The sequence below is a fragment of the Hippocampus guttulatus genome, chromosome 13 (assembly GCF_054856545.1).
Source record: "Hippocampus guttulatus isolate MCC_2025c chromosome 13, RoL_Hgut_1.0, whole genome shotgun sequence".
Taxonomy (NCBI): Eukaryota; Metazoa; Chordata; class Actinopteri; order Syngnathiformes; family Syngnathidae; genus Hippocampus; species Hippocampus guttulatus.
In genome coordinates, this window is record NC_141273.1 from 1,804,968 (window position 1) to 1,832,001 (window position 27,034).

General features: G+C 40.6%; 2 protein-coding genes across 3 annotated transcripts in view; one reads left to right on the plus strand and one right to left on the minus strand.

Annotated features, from left to right (window-relative positions):
* On the minus strand, positions 1 to 12,348 carry eif4eb (eukaryotic translation initiation factor 4eb). Its single transcript, XM_086126604.1, has 7 exons — positions 12,246 to 12,348; positions 11,083 to 11,198; positions 10,070 to 10,165; positions 7,678 to 7,741; positions 6,765 to 6,878; positions 948 to 1,087; positions 1 to 841 (listed from the first exon to the last, which is right to left on the minus strand). Exons 1-7 carry the CDS (start codon positions 12,327 to 12,329, stop codon positions 727 to 729), a joined length of 729 nt encoding a protein of 242 aa, XP_085982730.1. The 5' UTR covers positions 12,330 to 12,348; the 3' UTR covers positions 1 to 726.
* metap1 (methionyl aminopeptidase 1) overlaps positions 12,329 to 27,034 on the plus strand; it is a 20,234-nt gene continuing 5,528 nt past the window's right edge. Inside the window, exons 1-8 of one of the 2 annotated variants that reach the window (XM_086126602.1) lie at positions 12,329 to 12,546; positions 16,177 to 16,228; positions 17,613 to 17,722; positions 19,481 to 19,523; positions 19,989 to 20,049; positions 23,523 to 23,614; positions 23,704 to 23,787; positions 26,806 to 26,944. In XM_086126602.1, the coding sequence (XP_085982728.1) occupies positions 12,344 to 12,546; positions 16,177 to 16,228; positions 17,613 to 17,722; positions 19,481 to 19,523; positions 19,989 to 20,049; positions 23,523 to 23,614; positions 23,704 to 23,787; positions 26,806 to 26,944 (784 nt within the window). In that variant the 5' untranslated portion in view covers positions 12,329 to 12,343. The remainder of the gene's footprint in view (positions 12,547 to 16,176; positions 16,229 to 17,612; positions 17,723 to 19,480; positions 19,524 to 19,988; positions 20,050 to 23,522; positions 23,615 to 23,703; positions 23,788 to 26,805; positions 26,945 to 27,034) is intronic. The other variant, XM_086126601.1, reaches the window with a different exon arrangement.

The following is a 27,034-nucleotide window of genomic DNA, read 5'->3' on the forward strand; positions in this document are numbered from 1 at the left end:
TGCAAAATTCCTGTTTTAATTATATAACACTCAAAAGAATATCAGTCATGATATATATCGACTAAAAGAATTGATTACATGCAACAGGAAGGGCAAAAAAAACAAGCATAAAACTGTCCTACCAATTGATCAAATGCAGGCTAAAATAAATTAAAGGGTTTAATTTCTTACACAATTACAGCAAAACACTCCTGCTGTAGAAAATGGCAGAAAAATATACATTGTTGCATTTCAGGATTGACAGCAATTAAAAAAAAAAAGATATATTTTCACTTCGAGGATCCATGAAGCACTCTAAATAGCAAGCTCGAGTAAAACAAATCATTGGATACGTTTACATGGCCTGCAATCTCCCGACATGGAGAGGAACTTATTTCTTTTTTTTTTTTCCATATTAGTTGCTATTTTGCGAAACAATTGCAATTAAAATCCTGTTCGTTTTCATCCAAATTTGAAGTTATTTCCACATTGCATCCCAAATGTGAACTTTTCAACATTTCAAATATCATAGCTCATAATGAGGTCAATTTGATATTTTTATCCAAGTGTTAGTTTAGTGTTTTTGGAAGAGCCACATTCATATATTTATGTGGTCTAAGTTGAGGGCAGGCTATAGAAACATTTGGCTTGAAGTATTGGATTGCACTCCGCGGTCTTGGCAGCAAAGTAAACATATGCACCGACAACAAATATGACGAATTGAAACGGGAGCACAATAGGTGCTTCTTAAACGACAAATTTGTTCTTGGTGGTGGAGCCACTTTTGGTTGCTGTGTCAAAGTGACATTGGTAACCAATAGACATCTTCGAGGGGATCCCCAAGCACTCCTTGTAAACTCTCCTGTTGGCAGAGAAAAAAAAACGGATTAAGAGGATGAGAGCTGGTATTTAAAAAAATAAAATAAAATTGCACAAAAACTTTAGCTGACCCAAAGGAAATCCCTCACCCTATGTGTGTTACAGCAGCACGGTTTTCATAGTCTGATGTCCAGACAGAAATTTTATCTCCTTTTGTGCGAATGTTCACCACAGCTCCACAAACTTCATCGCTGTAGTCGTCAAAGGCCTCTCCAACTAAGCACAAGAGCTGAAAAAGTAAAATGGAGGAATAATTATGTCAAGGGATGGACCCACCATAGAATGCCTGCCTGGTGCACGACATAAATCGAATCAGGTTTCAATTCCAGGTGCGGGGATTCAAATGTCAGGGTAACCACTATTCCCATGATTCGAACCAAAGTCACCCTTGTCTTTTCCCAATATTTGGAAATAACCAGGCATTCCCAAAAGACATGAAAATGTGAGGCTTTGCTGTTACCACAGCGCCTCCAGCATGCTGTGCTCCTGCCTTGTCAAGTCCTAGGAGCTGGAAATGGGAGTTGCAGAAATCGCTAAAAATCTTGATGACCGTATTTTCTGCACTAAAAGGCACACTGGATTATGAGGCGCACCTTCAAATAATGGCCTATATTTTAATGTTTTTCATATATTGCACGCACTGGACTATAAGGTGCAATCTACAATACATCCACTAGATGGAGCTGCAGGTACGCCTTTGTCCGTCTCCGTGCCTTCTCTTCTTCCGTTTTGACTCGAGAGGCGTTCATGACCGCCTCCAAAAAATGTAAATTAACGATTACTTCAATGAAACTACGAAAATTTAAAATACAAGTAATGCATCAAAACAGAAAATCACAAAATAAATTCTATAGCCCCGTAGCTGCAAAAGAACGATCGGATGTCAGTAAATTTGATCTTAGTTTTACTGTTTGGTGCCTACTCCCATCTTTGTTACTGATTATTGCTTTATTGTTGTATGTATGTTAGTTGCTCCATGTACAGCACTTTGTATGCAGCGATGGCTGTTTGAAAGTACTCTATAAATACAGTTGAGTTGAGTTAAATTGGGGGGCACTGGACTGTCTCAGAAGTGTTTATTTATTCCTTTGTTGTGTACTGTATTCACAAACGAGGAAATAAGAAAATAAATTCTGCAGTGGGGCTATAGAATTTACTTTGTGATTTCCTCACTTGATTTTCTGTTTTGATGCATTATTTTCAATTTTCGTAGTTTCATTGATGGAATAGTTAATTTACGTTTTTCCGAGGCGGTCATGAACGCCTCTCGAGTCGAACGGAAGAAGAGAAGGCACGAAGACAGACAAAAACATACCTGTATTTGTTGAGACTGTGAAAACCATTAATAAAGTGTGCGTTTTAAAAAAAACAACACCACAGCTCTTTTTTGCGGAGCTGCAACAAAAACTTATTTAATAAAGCAGCGACACAGTTCACTGAATCAGCAGCAAGTTATAACATTGTAAGCATGTCTCCAGCAAGGAGCCATCTTGGGGGTCGACATATTACCGTAATGACCATACACAAGGCGCACCGGATTTTAAGGCGCTCGGTGAGCTTTTAAGAAAATGGAAGATTTTTTTGGGGCGCCCTATAGTGTGGAAAATACGGTACTCAATCCAAAATCATTTCTAAGGTCTTGGAATTGTCGAAACACACTTCCCTCAAAAACGTCACTGTATGTCGTTAACCCTTTTCCAACCCAGTTTTTAAATCTTGCATCCATTCTGTTCTGTAAAAAAATGGAGTCAAACTCGATCCATCTGAAGAGCAAATATGGACTATGATTTTTGCCTTGGTTTATTATTGCATGCCACACCTTAATTAACACCTTGAAAGACAGTCGACCAACCCCTATGATCGCTTGTATCACAAGATATCTGACACTCAATATCTTTCCACCTCGCACTATAGGACGGATTGCAGATATTCACCAAAATCTTGAACTGAGTTGCCCTATAGTAGTTCATCATATTCACAATGGACAGGCCGCCCTTGTTTTTCACAAGCTGAAGAGTCTTAAATCAAATTCTTGGCCTCTTCCCCTGCCAAATGAATCGGGATATTATTTTGTCAAAGTTTTGAAATATATCCTTGGGTATGACAACACATCGATTTTAATTGCTTCCACTCTCTGTAATAATCCTTAAAAGGGAACAACATCTATTCAGATCAGCATTAATATGGGCAAGGAGATATTCACGTCTCAGTATCTAATTGACTCCAAATCCCAGTTCACATTGAATTCTTCTCTCATCAGCTGGCTGGGAGAGTACTTATAGGAAAATATCTGGGATTCATGGGTATTACTCCAAAAATCCTCCATATATCCTCAGGGTCGAAAGCAATTCCGGGAAAGAAGTAGATTGTTTTCTCAGATATATTAATATATCCTCGGCAAATAGGGCAAACTTATAACTTAACTCACGATCGCCACTATCTTGTCACTCTGCCTTATAAATGACTAAGGAGCTCCATAAAGATGGCAAATAAGAGTGGGGAAATGGGGCAACCCTGTCGACGTCCCCTTTCTAAAGCAAAAGAATCCATTAATCCTCGATTTAGCCTTACTTTGGCGACTGGTTTATCACGCAGCACCTGTCTCACAAAATTCAAATCTCCGGATCACCTTGTATAAAAAGGACCAATTGACAGAGAGGCCTCTTCCGCATCCACTCCCTGTAAAACAGCTTCTAAAATGTGCCTTTGTATGATTAATTATGTTATGTTAAATTCTGATATTATCCAAAGTCTGTCTTTGCCCAATAAAACCGGCCTGGTCTAAGTGTACAGTATATCTGGAAGTATTGATTTTAGACGGCCTTGCTAAAATTGATGTAATATGTTTAGAATCTTGGTTCAAAATTACCCCATGGGGATAAATAAAGTTTTCTGAATCTGAATCAAAATACTAATTGGGGTGGAAATGAGCACAATCAGATTCATCTTTCCCCTCCTCCGGTATCAAAGGCATGATCGCCTCTCGCCAGGAGAAGGGATCACTCCATTCACTAGGACTCAATTAAAGTTCTCAATAATGGTGGAGATAAAATGTCACTATAAGTCTTATACGACTCTAATGGGAAACCATCTGTGCCTGGGCATTTGTTCGGCTTTAGTCAAGAGATTGCCTTCCGTAATTTAACCATCGTCACCTCAGCCATTAAAACTTCATTTTGGTCTCCTGAGAGCATCGGGAGGATGGAGTGATGCCAACATGGCGTCAGGTGTTGTTCCCCCGCCTTCAGGGACACCTTGAGAATAAAGATCTGTCAAATATCTTTCAAAATATATTCGAATATCCTTGAAGTCATCTTTCATTTGTTTGGTAATCGAGTCCTTAATTTTATGCAACACCCCCTCTGCTTGTTACTTTCTTCATTTATGTGCCAATTTTCTTGTTTGAAAGTGCTCTATAAATACAGTTGAGTTGTTGCTTTGCTGCCCCACCTCACGATAACTCTGTCTTGAAAAACATCCGATTGAGCACTTTTCTCATGTTGGCTTGCTAACTGATGTCATACTTTTTCTATTTTTTTCCCATCCGAGCTTCTTTTGTGAAGCCAATTTTGCAACAATTTTCCCTGTCAAAACTGCCTTGCCTGCGTCAACACACCATAATTGGGGACACCTCTCCATTAACATTTTCATACGCACACACACACACACTCTCACATGCACACTCATACACAACTGTATCCATGTTGGTCATCTTAATTTCGTCCTTGGTTCCGGTGAGTGTTAGGGCTTTCACGCGGGAATTCTCTTAATTCTTGTCTCATCATTTGTAGGTTAGTTGTAACTCCATTAGCCTGTCGCTCCCCGGCTTCATGGCGGCCGTCTGGGTCATTTGGGCGAAGTCATCTCCATCTGAGTGGGTTATTTCAAGCCGTGAAACTAACTTTGTGTTCGATTTAGACATTTCGTCAATGCCTCGTAACTCAGAGCCACCTTGACGCCACCTTACCTCTCTGAGCTCATCCGCCCCTACACACCTGCCCGGCGCCTCAGGTCTGTGGACCAGACTTTATTAGAAGTACCAAGAACTAAACTGAGGCTCAGAGGGGATCGAGCCTTTTCTGTTGCTGGTCCCTCTCTCTGGAATGACCTCCCACTAAACATTCGGCAAGCCTCCTCGCTGCCCATCTTCAAAACCCTCGTCAAAACTCACTTGTATTCTTTGGCATTCGACTCAGCATGACTTAGATTTGTTCTTGGTTTTACTGTTTGGTGCTTTCTACCGCCTTTATTACCGATTTGTCTTACTGTTTATTGTGCATGTTAAATTGCTCCATGTACAGCACTTTGTATGCAGCGATGGCTGTTTGAAAGTGCTCTATAAATACTGTTGACTTGACTTGACTTGACTTGACTTGTCAAAATACTAATGCATAAAGTCCGACGTTGCCGTAAATGAACGAGGAGCTCTGCAAATGTGCTTATTACTTACTCCATGGCTGCCCAAACCAGACGTCTCAGCATTGGTGATGATTTAAAAATGAAGCATGACTGATGTTTAAATGTACAATAAGTTTCGTTTGATGTAAAATTTGACAGTGACTGAAGATGCACAACATTTGACTTTGACAACTTTCTTTACAACAAGCGGCAGTTATTATATATAAGTTTAAAAGAAGACAAAAAAGGAAACAATACCATGGCAAAAACAATCAGCATTAGAAAATAGCTACATTTCATCAGATTTCCATGGGGAAAAAAATGAAGACTTTTTTCGCAATATTTATCTGTACAGTACTCTATTAAACTGATGAAATGAAACTATGCAAAAGAAGTAACGCAATGAGTTCAGTGAGTGTGTGCACGTGTACATTTGCATTTGTAAGTGCACTGTGCGTGCACATGTGCGCATGCATGTATGTGTCCCCTTCAGCCTGCAATCTATGCGTATTTTTTGTGTGTGATACAAAATGCATTCTGGTTTCACTTCGCCTGCGTTTGCGAAGGCCCTTTCACTGTGTTGAGGCGTCTGCATAAGGCAGACGATGTTCGTGCACACGAAGCCTCTTTTCATGGGTGCTTCCAGCGTCCTGCTGTTTTCAGAAACTCCTCTCCCTCGTCATGGTGGAAGATTTCCTTCCCCAAAAGCAATCGTCACAGGTTAATTGTTTTGATTTCTCCATCGCTACTGGTTCGAATGCACCCTCTACTCCACCCGACTCTACGTTCCTCAACAGCTCCGCTCTATGCATCCCTCCCCCTCTACTTCTACTTTTTCTGCAACATGATCCTGGCTGATCCCCGACACCCGCTGCGACCTGCTGGGTTAGATTTTAAATGATTTATAAGGCAGACAAGCCTAACCCTTGGTCAGAGGCCGCGTCAGACCTTTTTGCACGCTGCGGCGCAAAGAAAATGAAATGACGTGGAAAAACACGTCATGGGTAGGTGGCCGTAGCAGGTTGTCAAGACGTATTTATACGTCAAGGCAATTGAATGAGTTAAGAGGCCAAGGCCCGGACCGCAGGTACTTATTTATTTATTTATTGTTATTGCTGTTATTTTAGAGTTATAATTACAATTCCATGAAACCGCGGTATATTTTTTTTCTTCTCACGTTTACCATACCGTCAGAATCGGATATCAGGCCAACATGAGTCCATGACAGCCTGAAATAGGGCTGCCTATGCTGACGGAAACATTGTGTAACATAGCCTTACTATGCAGTTGCTCACTAAAATATTATGGCTCTTTTCACAACCTATATATAGGGCACCTCTCTACAAAGATTTGTGGAAGACGTTTTTTTTTTTGTTACAATCCGACACACTGTATCCTACTCATTGCTGCTTACTCTCAAAATGACTGAAAGTAACATTTAAACATCGACGCTAGATGTGGTGAAAACCAGTCCGTCTATCTGTTGTCCGTCAAAAGCAAAAACTTACAGTTTCTAACCAGAAGCGGTCCAGGTCTAATTTTCTCTGCTGCTTGTTGAGTGGGATCAGCCAGCGTCCTCCACGCTTGTTCCTCTCGTCCTCCCACATGGGCTCAATACCATCCTGCAGCAACCGTTTTCACATTGCTTATACTCATAGTGTCACATTGTACATTACTCTATAGTCAACAACACACACCACATCAAAAAAATGTTTACTGGTAGCATGGAATGTGGTATGTCATTCAGAGACTTTTGTCTATCTGATTATTATTATTGTTGGTTTAAAGAGCTCTATAAATAAAGTTGAGTTGAGTATAAAGATTTGCAGGCTAAAAACCCAATTTTCAAGTTACAATGTCTTTACTTATACTCAACAATAAGACATTAATTACTCATTTCTAATAACCTTGAAATGTTTAAAATCAGGGGTGTCAAACTCATTTATAGCCCGGGGCCACGTTTCAGTTACCATTTCACTTGGAGGGTGTTATAACTGAAACCATCTAAAGAAGCCAAGAATAATGAAACAATAATTCAACTATTGTTTAAGATACCATCATGAGGGTTTTGGTCACAAGATAATGCTTAGAATATATCTCTTATTTATTTTATATGAGAATTTAAAATGTTGGTAGACATTTTAGAAAGGATAGTGGAAGTTGACATGTTTGATTTGGTTTTGCGGGCCACATAAAATGATGTGGTGGGCCAGATCTGGCCCACGGGCCTTGAGTTTGACACTTTATGTTTAAAATAATCTCAGTGGTTTAGCACACTTGGCAGGAGACATTATCACGATAATGATTTCCATTTGATTCTTTATTTTTGTATGTAGATTCGGTGGAACCTTAAATGCATAAACATACATCACATTACGTCATTCAAGGCATATGGACTATAAATAAATGGATCAAACAAACCTTAAAAAGGGAGTAATCACAGCCTGTCATGAGATTGCTTGACAACTGGATATGGTTGTACAGACTGCGAAGACACGGAACAGTAGTTAAACAAACTGACTTGAATTAGAATTGGGATTAAAAAGAAAATCACTTCCAACTTCTGGATTGTCCAATTTTCAATTTTTTTCTAGACCTTTACAACTGGGAATATATCTTGATTTGTTCATATCACTGTCACATAAAATTATTAGTTAAATCACATTCATGGCTGTGACTGCGTACTAACCTCACTAAAAGCAAAGCCATGTACTGTAATTACACAAATATTTGTGCTGCAAAGAATAAATCAAGATTGTTGAGGTACGTATTTACTTAGCAGTGACATTCCAACAATGCACATTTTAAATCAAGGCAGCAGTCACAAAACTTTTTAGTGCCACTGACGTGAAGATATTTTCAAGGACCAAAATAAATAAATAAATAACTAAATACAATTTAAAAAAAGAAGGCATCCACCCATCTATTATCTGAACCGCTTTATCCTCACGGGGATCGCGGGTGTGCTGGAGCCTATCCCAGCTGACTGGCCAGAATGATTAAAAAAGATCACTCACTATTAGCTAAACTTCAACAAGCCATGGTGGTTTGGCATATTCCAACAAGTTTTACGACAGTAATAACACAGTGCAGTGTGGCGTTTATTGTTCTACGATGAATAAAGTTGTCGTTAGCGCACCGTTATCTGCGCATAATGGGACATAATGACCTGGTGATGAAGCTTCACTTTGTGCCACTGCCCTTGTTCCTTGTCCCTGATATGCAGAGCTCGACGCCAACTGTTGCACTGGTAGCACAGGTGCTACCAACTTTTTCAATTGGTCACACCGATTTTTTGAGAGGTACAGCATGACCATATTTGCTGATGCATATAGTGATCCCTCGCAATATCACGCTTCATTTATCGCGGCTTCAGTACATGGCTTTTTTTTTTCCAAAATACCGTATTTTCACGACTATAAGGTACCATTAAAAGTCTTAAATTTGTGTGGACAGGCATGGGGCAAAGAAGTCGGCCAATCAGTGAAGGGTGGGTATATATATATATATATATATATATATATATATATACACACACACACACACACACACACACAGTAAATATTCCCATCCCCGGAATTCTATGGAAAGGAATATCCTTCACCCGGAATAAAAACCTATGCATTAAAATTTTGGACACAGGTTGGCATAACCTCTAGAATGGAGAAAGGGAGCCTATTTATTTTAATTAGTTATTGTGAACACAAGAGACGAGACGCACCATTGATTGAAATTAAAATAGAAAAATACCCCCTCACACACACACACATAATTCTTCACATATGTCAGCTTTTATAGATTGATAGATAGTCATTGTTGAGATATTTGCAGTTGTTAACGTTCAATGGCTTGATGGGACTTTTTTCTGTCTGATGTCACACTGCACCTGAATGGACCTTGTGTCTCGTGAGCAACACTGGAGACTGTATCATACAATGACAGCGTAGTTAACTTTTACAAAACAGTTTTTTTTTAGCATCCTTAATTAATAACTGAATATGATTTCGGGATGGTGTTTTATATGTGATGTAATGGCAATTAAAAAAATGGCTAAGGCAAGCCAAAAAGTTGAGACATGTCAAGCCAGCTGCCATGCCACCAGGTGCTGCAAGAACCAACATGGAAAATAAAATAAAACAAATAAAAGCCTATTAAGGCAATTCCATTGAGGCCCATGTATTATTTGACAGGTGTTTATTTTGAAGTTAGGCTTCAAAGCGGGTTGGAGATGTTATGTTGCAGCTGCCTTGACATGTCTTTTTTAATGGTGCACATCAAATAAACTGTTACCTGACGCAGAAAAAAAAAATCCGCGCATTTCTATTTTATTGTAAAAGCCCTAGATTACTCAAGGACTACCAAAATGGATCCTCGAATCAAAGATGATCTGTTGCATCACTCATTAAAACGTGTTTGCAATCACGCAGCCGAATTCCATTTTTACCAGCACACACTGTAAAGTTGCCCGCATTTGTGGCCGTATCGGTCGCAGTGTTGAGCCCTGATATGAATCACAGCGACCAAGGTTCGCCTCAAGATGTTGGCTATCGGCTAACATTGGACTCATCCGTGAGCTTCCAATGCCCATGAGTAAGCAGTGATGCAATATGTCACTGGAGCCACCCGCTGAAGAGCGCCGCATTTGCGCCAACTATTTTTGTTCTTTTTTAACCTGTTTGAGCAATGTGACTGATGATGTTTTTTACTTTTTTTGGTATATGTCAGTAACATTCAATGTTATGGACGCAACGGAGTAGCATTCGCTGATTCCGTTGGCAGTTCTGCATCTACTCCCTTATTTATTGCAACTTACGCCCAAAAATCTTCAACTGTGTCAAATTTTGAGATGAGTCGTAGATTGGCCTGCCATGTTTTGCTCTTGTCATTTTTGAAGAACCATAGAGACCATCTGTTGGGATAAGAATAAAAAAATTAACTAACTTAAATGTGAGAAGAGTCACAATGCACCTGGATGGCCTATCTTAACCAGAATCCCATGTCGCATTGTCGCGAAAAGCACAATCCTGGTGGATTAATCCACCTTGTAAATGAGCACTGCAGAAGTGCTTCTTCTTTGTCTTCTTTAAAAGAAGACGACAACTATTTACAAGGTGCATTGATCCACTAGGATTGTACCTGTGACTATAATGCGACAGGGGATTCTAGTTAATGTAAGCCATTTTAAGATAAAAGAAAAATACATGAACATACATACACATTAGTGTAAATTTCTTCATCCTCGTCTGCTGCCGGGGTGCAGAGCGTGTGCCGCTCACATTAATTATTTTCTGAATGCAGCCGTTTACGTTTCTTGTACTGCCTGCATTGGGCTCCATTTTTTGGGACACTCTAAATAACCGAACGACACATTTTAACAACATTCTGAGTTTCTGAATGGTCTGGGCGAAGCAGCGCACTTGGAGGGTATTTTCGAATCCACCCATGATAAGGAAACAGAGATTTTGGCTCCCCAATTCCCTCACGTAATCAATTCAAACTCCAATTTCTCACCCATAAATCCCTCCAAAATCCCACCCGACCCCCGACCCCCACTGCACAAACCTGGAACTCTCTTCCACAATACGTATGTGACTGCGGTGACCTACCATCATTTAAATAACTCTTATTTCTGTCTTTAATGTGGGGAGGGGGTTGTGTGTGTGTGTGTGTGTGTGTGTGTGTGTGTGTGTGTGTGTGTGTGTGTGTGTGTGTGTGTGTGTGTGTGTGTTTGACTCACTTTTTTTCCATTTTTTTGTAATGTTTCTCTCTGTTATTAACATGTTTGACTATCACGGATACATTTTCAACTGTGCCATAGAATCTTGCCTGTTTTGTAGTGGGTGTTTGATGTAGGCTTCTGGGCTCACAATTTCCTGAGCAGTCGTCTCTCTTGCCTCATCAGCTCCATCCTCTTCTGGGAGGGATGGATTTGGGTTGGTTTCCTTTTAAAAAAAAAAATTAAAAGGGGGTGGGGGGATTTTACTTGGCAGTTTATCGGGTACATTATGATAAACTTGGTGCTTCACATTTGTTTAAGGTTGTAATTTGAGATGAGTAGCATGTGATCTTCGTCATGACTAAAATTATGTTAATGCAGAAAACCAGGAGGCCAGGCCGAAAAGTACATTTTAAATTCTATGTATTTCAATTTAAATTACAATTTCAATGTAAATTACGGTTCTAAAATGTGATCAGAGACTACACTGTATTACATCGTTGGCCACATAGCATAATCAACTAAGCCATTTTAAAATATTTTCAGAAGACAAGAAAACACACAGATTGGTATTTTTATTGATATTGTAAAAAAATGTTCAAGGGGAAATACCCAATAAAAATACCAGTGAGTGTTCTAAAATTTGTTAATTATTATTATTACTATGTGGGAAACAACATGTAACTCTGCATCTGAAAGGCATACATTTGATATGTGCAAATTAATAATTTCGTGCTGACAACTTTTGGTATGACGTTCATACCAAGTGATATTGTATTGACTGAATTATTAACGTAAACAATTCAAGTCCATATGTCTTCAAATCGGCTCTTTAAATACCTTGAGATAACGCGAGTCAGTGACAGAAATCGTCAGAGAGGTTGTAAAAGTGAAGAGGTAACTAATTCTACCACTGAGCAACAATCGGGTTCAATGTAAAGCATTCAACTCGCCGAGTTAAAAAGTGTGTGTTTAGAGTTGCATTTTTGTTTGTCATTTGGGTGTTTTCTGACAAACAACAAAGTTAAGGCACGCCGACTGACTAGTTTTCGGCAAAGTGGACAGCGAGTCCTCGACGTCAGCTTAAAGTTGCGAGGTGTCCATACTGCTTTGACGTTAAGCACAGGTCGGAGTAAAGCTCGTTTAAACTTGAAACCAAAACAACTTGGCCAGCCCGTATGCATTCCATGACATTTCAGACGTACAACTGGCACGGTTTTCATTAAAGCGGTACCACTATAAGGCATTTAAAGTTTTTCGAGAATGTGCTCACCGGCTCGGCAGTCGCCATTTTAGAAATCTGTGTTAGGAAACGTTCTGGTGATTGGAGCACACGAAGCAGCGTCGCTGCGGACATGCGCGGTGTGCCGCATGCATCCGGCTAGCTGGGTGCTTCGGGTTGTTTCCTCCCTTCCCCGGCGCTGTGCCGGGACTCCACCCCTCAACCAGGCGAAAGCATGGCGAGCACGGAGGAGAGAAGGGAGTGCGAGACGGAATGCTGCAGCAAAGACGCCAAACTCCAATGTCCCACATGTATCAAGCTTGGCATTCAAGGCTCGTATTTCTGTTCCCAGGTAAAGCTTCGCCGTCGACTCGACAAGTTCAAAAAGGCCGCTGTTGTAGCTCACCAACGGGCCCTGTATCATCACGAGGCTGCTATGTAGCTGTCATGCTACATGGAAAGCGACGAAAGTGTGCTTTCTCTAAAATCTCACAACTATTTTGTCAGACGTTTGAGAATGGCCTCGTGATATAAACATTGTTTATGATTGCTAACACTCCGTTGTGAGCGCAGTTAATTCTGTCACATTTGCTTGACGACTGCCCTAACTACCTTGCTAACTCAAGACCGGTTGGCTGATATCGGTGATTTCAAACATCACGATTTGGTAAAACACTCTAGAATTATATGCATTCAAATATTTGTTTGGAGCCTGTACCGAAAAACGATTTTGATTTGTATGACTTTTTCATAAACTGCTAGCGAAGTTGACGAGGCGCGACTGTTTTCTCTGCCACACTATTGCCCCTCATCTTGGCACTTTGTAACATTGTGGGCAAAACTATTACCAACAACTTACACGTTCTATGTAATTCATCGTTATTAGTGTGATTATGACATAAACGATTCTACTTGCCCCGATTATTTTCATCCAATCTATACACAACTTACATTAAAAAAAAATACTGTAATACTGTAACTAACGTTATTAGACAGTCTGTCTGTCTGTCTCTCTCTCTTTTTTTCTCTATACAGTAAGTTTTCTCTCGTAAGAAATCATGTTTGAATTGTCCAATCTTTCCTTATAACAGAATTTCCTGATGTGGGAAATGATGATGGTACATACAATACATCTTGATGTACAGCGATCCCTCGCTACTTCGCGGTTCGTTTATCGCGGGTTCAGTGCATCGCAGATTTTTTCAAACATATTAATTTTTTTTAAACATATACATGGGGTACAGTACTGTATATGTTGCTCTATGTGACTTGCTGTTTTGCAGCTTCTCGCGGACCGTTTGCGGACTTTAAATTTTTTTTTTTTTACCTGTTTGTTAATTGGATGCTACTTCGCGGATTTTCATTTAACGCGGGTGGTTTTGGTCCCCATTAACCGCGATAAACGAGGGATTACTGTATATAGCGCTTTCACAACGGCAGCAGCAGCTGTAACAAAGCGCTTAACAAAACAGTTAACATACATGTCCTTTATGAACATGCAAGTATGTCAACAAAATACACGTGGAACAACACAAGGAATAAAATCCAAAAATATATGGTCCAAAAACTGTTTATAACACAAAAAGCATACAGTTCAGGTATATGAACAAAGTACAGTACAGTATAAGAAGTCTAGTCACAAAATGAGGACCACTTGCGACACAATGAGGTTAGTAACAGACCTGGTAGCTCTTCTTTCCACTCACTCACTGTCTCTAACTTTACGTCACCTCAATCACCACACAAGACAGCGTTGCTAAACTGATGTTATGCAACGAACTTTTGAAGCCAGCCACAGGACGCTTCGAAGTCCTCGATACCCATAGTTAGAGCAATGGAATTTGCCTTCTCTCTAATTAACGGTCCAGTTAGCGTAAGGTTTTTAGCACGATAACAGGTGAAGCATTCCAGGAAACGTTTGTTTACTTGACTGTCCGTCGAGCCACAAGCAATTTACTCTGAGCAGGTAATCGGATGCATTGCACGCTCTCTTCCACGGTCATTACCGTTCCTCTTTGTTTGGATGCTATGATCTACAGAACGTAAATGTAAATGAATGAAATTTTTTTGAAAAAAGCGTTGGCGATTCAAGTAGGACTCATGCGAATTGAGTCACTTACACGTCGCTGTTTTGAATCCAATGAAAGTAAATAGCGATGCAGACACAGTTATTCCGTAGTATCGAGCGGGACTTGCTTGAGTTTGCGCTACTGCGGGCTTCCGTATGGCTTCCGGGTACTGGAACTTTCGTTGTTATGAATCGATTGTTCATGTAATATCGTAGTCAAAATTTTAATACATGGGTTTTTATTCCGGGTCAGGGAATTTCCGCTTGACAGAAGTTTGTAGGTGGGAATATTTACTGTATTCCAACAAGTACACTAGAACACAGTGCCATGTCATCCATCTTCTGAACCACTTCTTTTCACAGTTAACATTTAGCTCAGCTCAGCTCAGCTGCCCCTCTTTTCTTTACGTTGCCTCCATTGCCTACCAGACCTGACAACAATCCACAGAGGTCCTGCTGGTCATCTCTCTCATCTAGGATGTTGAAAGTGCTGTGATGCTCAGCTGGCCCGCTTTTGTTTACGTTGCCTTCAACGCCTACAAAACCTACCAAACTCGAACATATTATTCATGGCTGGTAGTGCACCACCTCATCCGTGATGTTTAAAACGCTGTGACCTGTCATAGGAACTCATCAATTCGAACTGTAATCCAATGTCGATTAAAGGTCAATTAACAAAGTAGACTTGTCCAACCATCTTTTGAGTAATACTTAAACTGCAGTGATCCCTCGCTATTTCGCTATTTCTGTACCTTGTTGCATGGACACCCGGACTCATGGCTGTACAGATTGAGTCTGGTCATCGTCTCATCAAGTGCATTTCCGTGGCGGGGCAAACATGAGCAAACAGACAGTGAAATGAACAGAGATAATGAGGGTTTACTGTATTTCAAGCATGCTTTCATTAGTTTTTCAAACACAACCCACCCGGGTTCATAGTTGGACTCATAGCCACGGAAATGCTTTTGTTTGGCAATCTCCGGCGAGTGACGTAATTTGCAGAAGTCTCCAGTCGGCCATTTTTGATGGCGCGTGTCAAAGTGCCGCTTTACATTCGACCGTTTCATCAATGGTATTTTGTCATTGCAAATTAGACACACCGCAGAACCTGTTCTCTCCACAAAGGCGAATCCTTCGGTCCATTCATCCTGAAGTGTACCATACTCGTCATCTTTTTCTCTTTCCGCCATCTTATTCGTCGAAAGATTAGCTTTGAGCTAATGACTGAGCGGGCTGATTCAAAAGGGGGCGTTTACCTGTTTCCACAGCAATGGCCGACGCAGGCCAATATCATCCAATTAAAATTGCAACTGCAGCCTTGAACAGGACATGACCAGTGAAAAGTCAAAGGATGGATCAAACAAGCGAGAATATTTTGTTTTATCTGCGAGCCAGATGCAATCATCAAAAGAGCCTCACCTGGCTCGCAAGGCATAGGTTCCCGACCCCTTTATTAGACCCGATGAGGATCATGCAGTGATTGTATTTTGGATGTGCAACCAAAACCAGTTCCCTGGTTATCGGCCCTCTCTGTGAATTGTGCGTCTGAATGTTTTGTTTTTGACATCAAGATGGAAAAAAATGCACAGGTGGCAGCTTCTTTGAATAAAAACAGTGTTCTGAGGTCTGTTACAGAAACAATGCCCAAGGGTGTAATCTTTGCAAACTGCACCCCTGATGTCCAGCAAGTAATTTAGATGAGTGTCTGTCCTAAAGGAGATGGCTTGACAAGCTGCAGAGTTCGGCAGCTGTCCCTGTTTTATTGTTTTAGTTCTCATGGAACAAAAGAAGCCAAGACTTAAAATGGAAGCCTAGAGTCATCACATACTGGATTTATTGATTCATTTTTATCCAGTATGCCAAAGCAAGAATCCTTTATTTCTGGGAGTTTTTATTTTCTCTTTTCATTTCCAGGAATGTTTCAAAGGGAGTTGGGCATCTCACAAGTTGCTGCACAAAAAAGCAAGTAAGTATCTCGGGCTCAGTGACCAGTTTGTGCTGCCAGGTGCCCACATTTTTCAGCAGTACGCCAAATTAATTTCAAGTTGAGTTTTCATGGTTTCAAGGATTTTTTTTAAACTAAGTTAAGCAAACCTTTATTTGTCTCACAGTGGAGACATTCGCAATTTACAGCAACAAAATTTTGAAAGGAAGAAAGTAGAAAAACTAAATCTTGTAGTGCGCCAGCCATCTCGTCCGTGATGTTTAAAATGCGGTAACCTAGCTAAAATTCAAGGACACGATGATCCAAAGACATGTTTTGCCGTTCCAGCACACATTTCCACATTACAGAGCATGACTCGGATCTCAGGTTAGCTCAGTTCCAAGACTTGTGAAAATAACAAGGTAGAACCAATATGATCAAGAGATAAGGAAGGGTAATGCTTATTCAAAGATTCAGTGTGTGCAAAGATGCCAGGCATTGCCAGGTGCAGATAAAAGCCTTGAATTTCTCGTGATCTTTGTCATTTTGTACTTGACAAAAGTGTTCAACAATTGCGTTCAGTGTGCAAGGACGAATCAATGAGGCTATGATCGTTGTGAGTAATACATTAAACGCTACGTTTTGAAATCAATGAATAATTATGAATTCAATCTCCATCAAAATAATCTCATTAAAAAATGAAAGTACCAATTTAAAAAAGTATCCTTGAAATCCCAATTAATACTACACGACACTCATTACATGGTCATGTGAATCAATCAGACAAAGTAGAGGGTGCAGCCGGGAGACGCTACAAATGTTTGGGCGGGGGAGGGGAGGGTGCGGCGATCGCCCCTTGAGACGGCTACTCAGTCTGCATGGTTCTATTATTACTATCACCACAAATGTTTCCGGAGGGATCAAATGAAACTCAAATATCAACACTGTGTTACTCTTCACAAATCTGTCGATGCAGTTTATTGTGATTGGCCCATCCAAAGATAACCTCAAACCTTGCTCTCGGTGCATACTTGAAAGGACTCATAAAGATGGAAAAAGCATTCTTATGTTGATAATGCATTACGTTGAATGAATGCAAAAACAGTTTAGGACCATTAGGTTTGTATTTTATTTATGAGGCCAAATGCATTTGGCAAAATGATGGCCCAAATTTTAGAAACAGGTGTCTGCTTAACTATGCACCCGTAATGATTTTTAGCAAAAGAGATGGAGCCATTTAACAATCTTAATGCAAAACAGGTTGTTTTGATCTGCCAGTTGTGATGTCACTTGTTGTTTTTGTTTCCAAATGAGTACGGCGCTTATTCTTAGCCAACTTAAAATCTGATTGGCCTTCTATTTCCTGTGCCAAATGTTTTGTATTTTGTTGTAATTATAATGTGTTTAATCTGTGTTGTTTGGTCAGAGGAGGACAAGAACCAGAATGAATGTAAGAACTGTGTGGAAAAAGACATCAACACAGACCCATGGCCTGGCTATCGCTACACGGGAAAACTTCGGCCCTACTACCCACTGGTAAGTTGTCTCATACAGTATTAAGAACTGATTTTTTTTTTTATTGCAATAGGGGAAAATATGATGACTGGAGTACAAATGTGCAAGCTCAGTGTCACTGCTATTACATTTTTTATCTTCCACAGTTAAAAATTTGGTTTACACTGTTTTCCTACGACGCACATGGAAAACATTGTTATAGCCTTCTGTTCATGCAAGAAAACAACAAAAAAAGGGGGAGAATAACAGAAAAAAATAAATACTAAATGAATGAAAGCTAACCAATGAAACCGGCCCGGTTAAAAATGCTTGATATTTGACACAACAATCACTGCCATCAAATGATTTTTGTTGCTTTCAGTGAGACTTCTGTACCTTGTAGCATGGACACCCAGACTCATGGCTGTACAGATTGAGTCTGGTCCTCGTCTCATCAAGTGCATTTCCGTGGCGGGGCAAACATGAGCAAACAGACAGTGAAATGAAGCAATCAGCGAAAAACGGGCATAACGTTGACACTACCCCCCACATCTTCTTTTGAAAGAAATTCTTACAGTGCCGTCAGCTGTTGCAGCTGTTGATGACTCGGTGTTTCTGGTTATTTAAAACGGATTTAATGCTAAATGATGTTAACAAACAATCGTCTCTCCCGCACTCCATTTTGAATAAGGATAGGATTCTGCCACTGATGAATGACGTTGCGCACAAAGGATATCTCGCAGCAAATTAACGTATTCCACAGATGTTCAGGGTTTCTCCCAGTGCTTTATAAGACTGGCGGGCCACATAGCTTCATAAAGAACCACCCCAAGCTCGGTTTGACGGTGAATTCATAGCAGTCAGTTGCACGAATAGCCAAGTGGTGCTAATGTTAGCCATTGTGCCAAACGATTGTATCAACATATCGGTCTAAGTGAAGCATGTCAGACTTAATGAATAGCTTGGGCTTTTATTTAGAAGCGTATTGATAGCCAAAGCTTTACATTTGAAAAAATCTCATTGGTAACCAACCAACAAAAATATACTAAAAAGTATAAATACTGAAATGATACACAGGCTGATTGTAAGGGCTCTACACTAACTTTTTCGCGAGTAGCACTGGTTCAACCAACTTTTTCAGTTGGTCGCACAAGCACAGATTTGGTCACACCCTTTCTGGGGTGGTACAGCATGACCATATTTGCTCACGTAAAGTCGTCTCAATTGGCAAACTGTAGTTTCGTATGATGTAAAGCTTGACAGTGACTCAAGATATATTTGCAAAATGTTTTACTCGAATGACTTGGTTAGCAACAGTGTACAAAGTCAGTCAGAAATAAATTCGTAAAGCAACTTTTCAAACTTATCTGAGGGCATCCAGGTGTTTGGAGATGTTGAGGAACAGGAGATTGTTGGCAAGCAGTATGTTGGACCATACATGTACAAGCCAGATGCCTAGGATGCGGAAAATGTTGTGCCTGCACGGCCTGACAGAGTGGAGCTGAGACCCATTGGGACTGGAAGCAATTTAAGCTATATAGGTTGCGGTTATTAGCCTAGTGCTATTGTTTGCAATTCGATGCTGTGCTGTAAATTGTGCACGACGGGATCACCTACTCGGTCCATGCATTCCTGCTAGCACAGAGAGCACACGTCACAGTCGGGCGGTGTCCTACATTGTCATTGCTAAGGTTGTTCTGTTGCGTTGTTGGCCACGCCGTACATTATATCGTCAGCATAGTTGTAAACTATTAGAGGATTCCATCAATGCACCTACATAGTTTGAATGTTTTCATACAGGATTCAATCCATGGACTCAGTTGTCTGCACGGAGAAAAACGAGGTGAATCATCATTTTGCCCTTCCTGCTTTTCAATTTAAAAAAAAAAATTGTTTTAAAAAATAAATTTGAGTTTACATTTCTTTCCACTACATGATTGCATCTCACTTGGTTGTGGATTGACAAAAATATCAAATTTTATGTCTTTTGTTTGAAACTGAAATGTGGCAAAAAAAATTCAAAGGGGGAAAATACCTTCACAACTCACAGTAAGTAAAGACCTTTATCTTGAAATGGATGGTGTCAAATACATCTTGTCAAACCGAATTCTACCGTACTTGACATCCAAACCAGCAGGAAACGATGCCAGGCCAAGTGAAGCGCCTTGAGTGTGTTGGGAAAAAGTCGGGGAACCCAAAGAATATGAAAAAAAAGATTGTGCTGTTTTGTGTGGGCATAAATGATAGAATAGAAAATCTTTTTTGGGAGGACCCAACATGTGTTCTTCTTACCCCCTGTTCCTTTTAGACACCTTTGCGGCTTGTACCCAGTGAAATCCAAAGACCTGACTATGCTGACCATCCAAGAGGTAACAAAGCTTCTATTTCGATTTGTGATGAGAATTTAATAGTTAGAAAAATAATATTGATGATTGAATCGTCATTAAGCACACACCTTGCGAATGCAATAAACACAATCATCAACTTAAAGCACGTAAAATGTAGGAGTGGGACTTCATTTAAAATACAGCGGAACCTTGATTGAATGAACTAATTGGGGGAAGGCTTCGTCCATTAGAGGCGATTGTGGGAACTCTCTCTGTCTCCTCTGTTGAGTGACAGAGATGTATTGGGCAATCCGTCATTTTTGGCTGTGCGCTCTGAGATGGAATATTTTTCTGGTTTCAGGAGAGCCGCAGGTCTTGCAGTTTTTCGTTAGTATTATGCCCCCAGACAATTCAACCTGGTGCCATGGGTACTAGCATGGGCTCATCAGTCAATCAGTCAGCCGTCGTCTTGATTTACTTAGCACTGAAAGTAATTTAGATGTCAACAGCCATGTGAGATCTTTTACTGGATTCGTTTTGTGACGTTCGCAACAAGTCGTTCTTTTGGAGTTAGCGATGAGAATTGATTTGTTGCTGTGCGAGAGAGAGAGAAAGTATATGTATATACAGCCATCCATTTTCTAAGCTGCTTATCCTCACGAGGGTCGCGGCCATGCTAGAGTCTATCACACATAGACAAACAATCATTCGCGCTCACAATCAGACCTCGGGACAATCGAGAGTGTTCAAATAACCAAACGTGCATGTTTTTGGAATGTGGAAGGAAACGGGAGTACCCGGAGAAAAGTGTGTGCGTGCGTTGCGTGTGTTGGGTGCGTGCGTGTACGACTCACAAAAAGTCGATTTGGCTTTCAGGTGAAATTTTAGGACAGGCCTTAAATGCATTCAAACCTTTACAGGCAAATGTAATGTGATTGTGTGTTAAATGTTTCAGTACAGTAAATGTCCTGGTTCAATTTGAGCTGGTGTTTAAACAGTTATCCTCATGCTGTTCACATTTTGACATCATGAGACCAAGACGATACCCAACAATGGATCAACAGTAGCTTGCCATTGTGATGCTTCAAACAGGACATTGAAGCAAGTGAACATTGAGCTTAGAGTGTCACAGAGTGTCATCAGCAATTTGCAACAGCGATCCGAAAGACTGGAAGAGTCACAGAAAGATGTAGAAGTGGATGTTCTTTGGCCGCATCCCATGCTGAGAAACCGGATGATGAATGCCACACAACTCCGGGCACGTTTAAGGGAGGTGAAAGGCGCCCAAGTGTCACGTCAGACCATTCAAAACCGTTTACATCAGTGTGGTCTGCGTGCTAGACGACCTGCAAGGGTACCTGACCACACCACCGGGCACGGGCGTCATCGTCTTGCATGAGCCAGGGAACATTTATGCTGGGCAAGGGACCAGTCAGGGGGCCTCAGTGCTGGTCTCTGATGAAAGTCTATTCACATTGAGCAGAACTGATGGCTGCCAACGATGTTGGAGACGTCAAGGGGAGCGCTATGCATCAGCCATTGTCGTCACCAGACAAGCTTTTGGTGGCGGCGATTTTACAGTGTGGGCAGGTGTGTCTAGTCGGTACAGAACTGCCCTACACTCTGTGAATGGTACAGTGACAAGACCATACGACCTGAAAAACAATAATTCAGTGATTGTGCACCTACATGAACACGTGTGAACGTTTGACATTTTCCACAAAATTCACCTGAAAGCCAAATATCCTTCACTCTGTGTGCGCGTGTGCGTGCGTGTGTGTATGTATATGTGTCTGTGTGGATATAGATATATTGTTGAGCTACCCTTATTGTACTGAGCAACAAGGACGAAGCCACAAATTTCGGGTTCGTCTCAGAAATGTCTTACCTGATGGATGTTGCTAAATAAGAAGAGTACCTCTTTTTTCCCCCTTCTCTGTTCACAAAACGCATGCTTTCACAACTCCAGTAACATTCAAAATGCATTAAATATAGACTTCTCCGCACTATGTGGACCTGCTGTACCTTATATCAATAATAATTTCATGCACTGTTGACGTGAAACTATTTATGAATAGAATCCCCTTCATTTTCCAGTGTGATCACTCGCAGCTCAGTTAGCATCTTATTTGAAATCATTTACAAATCAAATGTTGTTTCAGGAAACGTATCACAGTAATAATTTTCAACAATTTTTACGTGTGCTGCAATTTTGTTTCTTCTGAAGTATCTCTCCAATAGTTGTTACCTGTCTTAAAATTCTCTTTGCCAGTCAGTCAATGTTACCACGGCAACTCTACATCCTTGTCATCTGCCCGCATAGATCTTTACTCAGGTAGCCATGGTTACAATGTCTTTTCATTCTCCCGTGATGCTTTTTCAGGAAACACACAGCAATGCTTATTACAATTGTGTTGACGTAGAACTTTTGCAAAATCATTTTTACACTATTATTCAATATCTGTTTCCACTTTTACTCATATGTTAAAGTGATATGAATGACAATATTCAGGGTATTCATCTTTTCTAAAGCTGCTCTCTTCAAGTGTTAGTAAGGTTAAATTGATTATTGCACTCACGCTGTGGACATTTGGGGCTAAAAGGAGGGCTGGACTGTGCAGAAGTGTAAAATCACTGTTGCTAAGCAACTGTTGATGTTCATACAGCAATCATCTTTTTGATTTCATAAATGATCGAGCAGTAAATGCCTGGCCACTTCATTGTTTTGACCACACGAGACACTTGAGTGCCCTCAGTATGATTTTCTCTTTTGAAACCTTTTGGCTCATTACAGTGTAATGATTACACAAAATGTCCAAAAAAAAAATTGCAACACAAAGTTGCCAAACTCCTCTACCACTGTTCTTCAGTCTCGTTTTACACTCTTGCTTTGTTCATCCTGAGTCACCGGAATTAGTGCGATCTTTTCCTGTATTCTCGGAAGTGTACTGCTGTCTTCGGCTTTTAGGATGCTTTGCATTACATTTATATCATGTATGCAAGACCAGATAATAAGAGAAAAGACAAGCTATGCTACAATTACTGTGATGGGACAAGCCCTGAATCACAACAACATTGTATTGTCATAAAGCTGGTATTGATATTTGTGCAGGCATCGGCACAACTTAAGCACATCTCTGAAAATAGCTCGTAGCAAATCAGTTTTGATTTAAAAACGTGAGTGCATCAAATGAAACCAATTCAAATGGTTCCACTTGAAAATATATCGAGATGCGAATGATTTTATTGGAGCGAAGTGTCTTTGAAGAGAGTGCGTGCCACACTTACAGTCCTGACAAATTCAGTCATATGTACTGTATATATGAATAAGTGAATAATATATATGAATAATTTTTACTGAATCAAACAAAATGCGATGATGTCCAATTTTGATTCACCATTGATGTACAAAAAAATGGATGCCTCCAAATGGGCGAGCCACCGCTCCATTGATAATGATTTTAGTCAGTTTATTGGGCTTTACCAACATTTGAATGATTGCACTGGTCTTACAGGGATGTCTGAATCTGAGCAGTTTCTTAAGGGTACAGCACAGATCAAGATCCTCCCTCCTGACGACATCGAAGGGATGAGAGTGGTGTGCAGGGTAACATTAAACATTCTTTTGTGTTGCATATACTGACAGGCTTGGTTGTCATGATTCCCTGTTCATTTATTATGCATTGGGGCTTTCAGCTGGCGCGTGAAGTCCTGGATATCGCAGCTAAAATGGTCAAACCCGGTGTTACAACAGAAGAAATTGACCATGCAGTACATCTGGTACACACACACACACACACACACACACACACACACACACACACACACACACACACACACTTCGGGTTCTCCAGAATACACGCTTTTACATTCATCAATAATATCAGACAAATGATCTTTTAGTTTGAAATCTGAAATTATGAACATTTGCTAATACAATGTCCGAGACAGGAAAACCAACGTAGCAGTTAAATTTCTCTATTGTCACGCTCTGGTTAGAGCCCGTAAGCCAGGGGTGGCCAACCAGTCAGACGAAGAGCCAATTTTTTTACTGTGTTACTGCAAAGAGCCGCATCATACCCTTCCTCGCGCACGTGCACACACACACACTTTTTTGGCCAAAGATCTACTTTTGAAGCGACCAACTTCCCACGAACGATTGTGCACGTGCAAGCATACACACACACACACACACATGCACGCACTCACACAGGTGCCCACCAGTGCACTCGCGCACATATGCACACACACTACGATGAGCAGCAGTCGGAACGGGCTGAAAATGAACGAAAGCTAAAGATACAAACAAGCAAAACTTCTTTTTCCCACCCATTTCCTCATCCCAGCCCTTGCAGTCGACTTGGGACTAGTTCGCTGGCTCCCGGTCGATTCTGATCGACATAATAGGCACCCCTGCCTTAAAATCAGAGGTGCTAGCTTAGCGCTTAGCGCCGTTGTTTGCGCATGAGCGGTGATGCTTTCATTTGATTGGTTGCCCTCTATGTCAATCAAGTAACGGGATTGATGATAGGCTGACGTAGTCCGTTCTGTGTACCGTATTTTCCGCACGAAAAGACGCACTGGATTATGAGGCGCACCTTCAATGAATGGCTATTTTGTAAAAAAAAAAAAATTCATATATTAGACGCCTCGCAGTAAAAGGCACAATCTACAATGTGTCCACTAGATGGTGTTATGCTCCTTCCATTCAAATCGAGAGGCGTCCGTTCAGCTTGAGAGGCGTTCATGACCGCCTCTGAAAAATGTCAATTAACTATTACTGTACTTAAATGAAACTACGAAAATTGAAAATAATGCATCAAAACAGAAAATCAAGCAAGGAAATCACAAAATAAATTCTATATCCCCCCCTACAGAATTTATTTTGTGATTTCCTCGCTTGATTTTCTTCGTGGTTTCATTGAAGTAAGAATTCATTTACGTTTTTCGTAGGCGGCCATGAACGCCTCTCGAGTGGAACGGAAGAAAGCACGGAGACGGACAAAGACGTACAGTACCTGTACTTGCTGAGACTGTGAAAACCATTAATAAAGTCTGCGTTTCAAAAAAATGATAAAACCACAACCACAGCTCTCATTTTTTCAACAAACTCAGGTATGTCTTTGTCCGTCTCCTTCCCTTCTTTTCTTCGTGTCAACTTGAGAGGCGTTCATGACCGCCTCCGAAAAACCCATTGGCATTTCCTTTATCGTAGCTCCAAGAGCCCAATCAGATTAGATAAAATAAGAAAACCTTTAAGAGTCTCACAGTGGAGAAATTCCCATTCCACAGCAGCAAAGTTATGAGAGGAAAAAGTAGAAGAACAAAATAAATAGGAGCTGCTGGAAAGGCAGCCACTCTCGCGGCGACAACTTGAAGTCAAAATAACACAACAAGATGTCAGTCGTAGTTATTTATTCCTTTATTGTGTATTCACAAATGATGAAATCACAATATAAATTCTGTAGGGGGGGAATAAAATTTATTTTGTTATATCCTCGCTTGCTTTTCAGTTTTGATGTATTATTATAAATGTTTGTAGTTTCATTGAAGTAATCGTTAGTTTACATTTTTCGGTGGCGGTCTTGAATGCCTCTCGAGTCGAACGGAAGAAAGCACGGAGAGAGACAAAGATGTACCTGTATTTGTTGAGACTGTTTTAAAAAATTAACACCACAGCTCTCCTTTCTTCGGAGCTGCAACAAAAACTTATTTAATAGAGCAGCGACACAGTTCACTGAACCAACGGCAAGTTATAACATTGTCTCCAGGAAGGAGCCATCTTGGAGTCGACGTATTACCGTAATGACCATACAAAAGACGCACCGGATTTTAAGGCGCTCGGTGAGCTTTTAAGAAAATGGAAGACTTTTTGGTGCGCCCAATAGTGCAGAAAATACGGTACTTAGCGCCTTGTTTGAATGGCATCGCCACTGCCAAGGACTAGCTTAGCGCTTAGCGCCGTTGTCTGCACATGAGCGGTGATGCAGTCATCTGATTGGTTTCCCTCTATGTCAATCAAGTAACGGGATTGATGATAGGCTGACATAGTACGTTCTTTGTACTTAGCGCCTTGTTTGAATGGCATTGCCACTGCCGAGGCGTTTTCGAATGAAAGCCCGGGAGCCGCATTGAACCAGCCAAAGAGCCGCTCGCGAGCCACGGGTTGGCCACCCCTGCCCTAAGCCGAAGGGGTGTCAAACTCATTTCACATTGTGGGCCACATTCGGGCTTGGTAGATGTCAAATGGGCCGCACCATTAAAATTATACTATAATCTGCTATGAATTCCCAAAATATCATGTCTTTCCTTTGTTTTGGTCTCAAGAGGCACAAGAACATTTGGAAAATGTTGAAATTTAATGAACATATCTTTTATAAAACATTTCATGAAACACCTTAGATTTCCTTCGACAAATGTGCAAATTACTTTTCTCATTCACAAAAATGCATTGCAGCTGATCCCACTGATTGGGACCCAGATCCAGCCTCCATCATCATTATTTCTTGTGGCCCACAAAAACCAATCATGTGCATCAACTTATTGTCTCGTTTGTAATATCTGTTTCAAAATACAACATCGTTTTCGCTCGAGATATTGCAAGCACTTAATTGTTACCAAACCCTGTTTGGAAAAATAAATTGAACAATAGTTGAAAAAATTAGTTTCCTGGATTTTGTTCCTATTCAGTCTCTTATATAATGACGTGATTACAGTCAGAAAAATCAGTCTGGCACACCTGACCTGCAGGATATTTGGTTTTGTCCTCCTTCATTTTATCTGTATTTGTCTCCTCAGGCTTGTAGTGCAAGGAACTGCTACCCTTCGCCCCTCAACTATTATAACTTTCCCAAATCCTGCTGCACGTCTGTCAATGAAGTCATCTGCCATGGAATCCCAGACAGAAGACCACTACAAGATAGCGATATACTAAATGGTATGCTTGATTGACATTTGCGTGGTTTTCTGCACTTGTTCATACTCAACTTTATTATAATTTCAATGTCCAGTCCAGTTCCTTCAAACT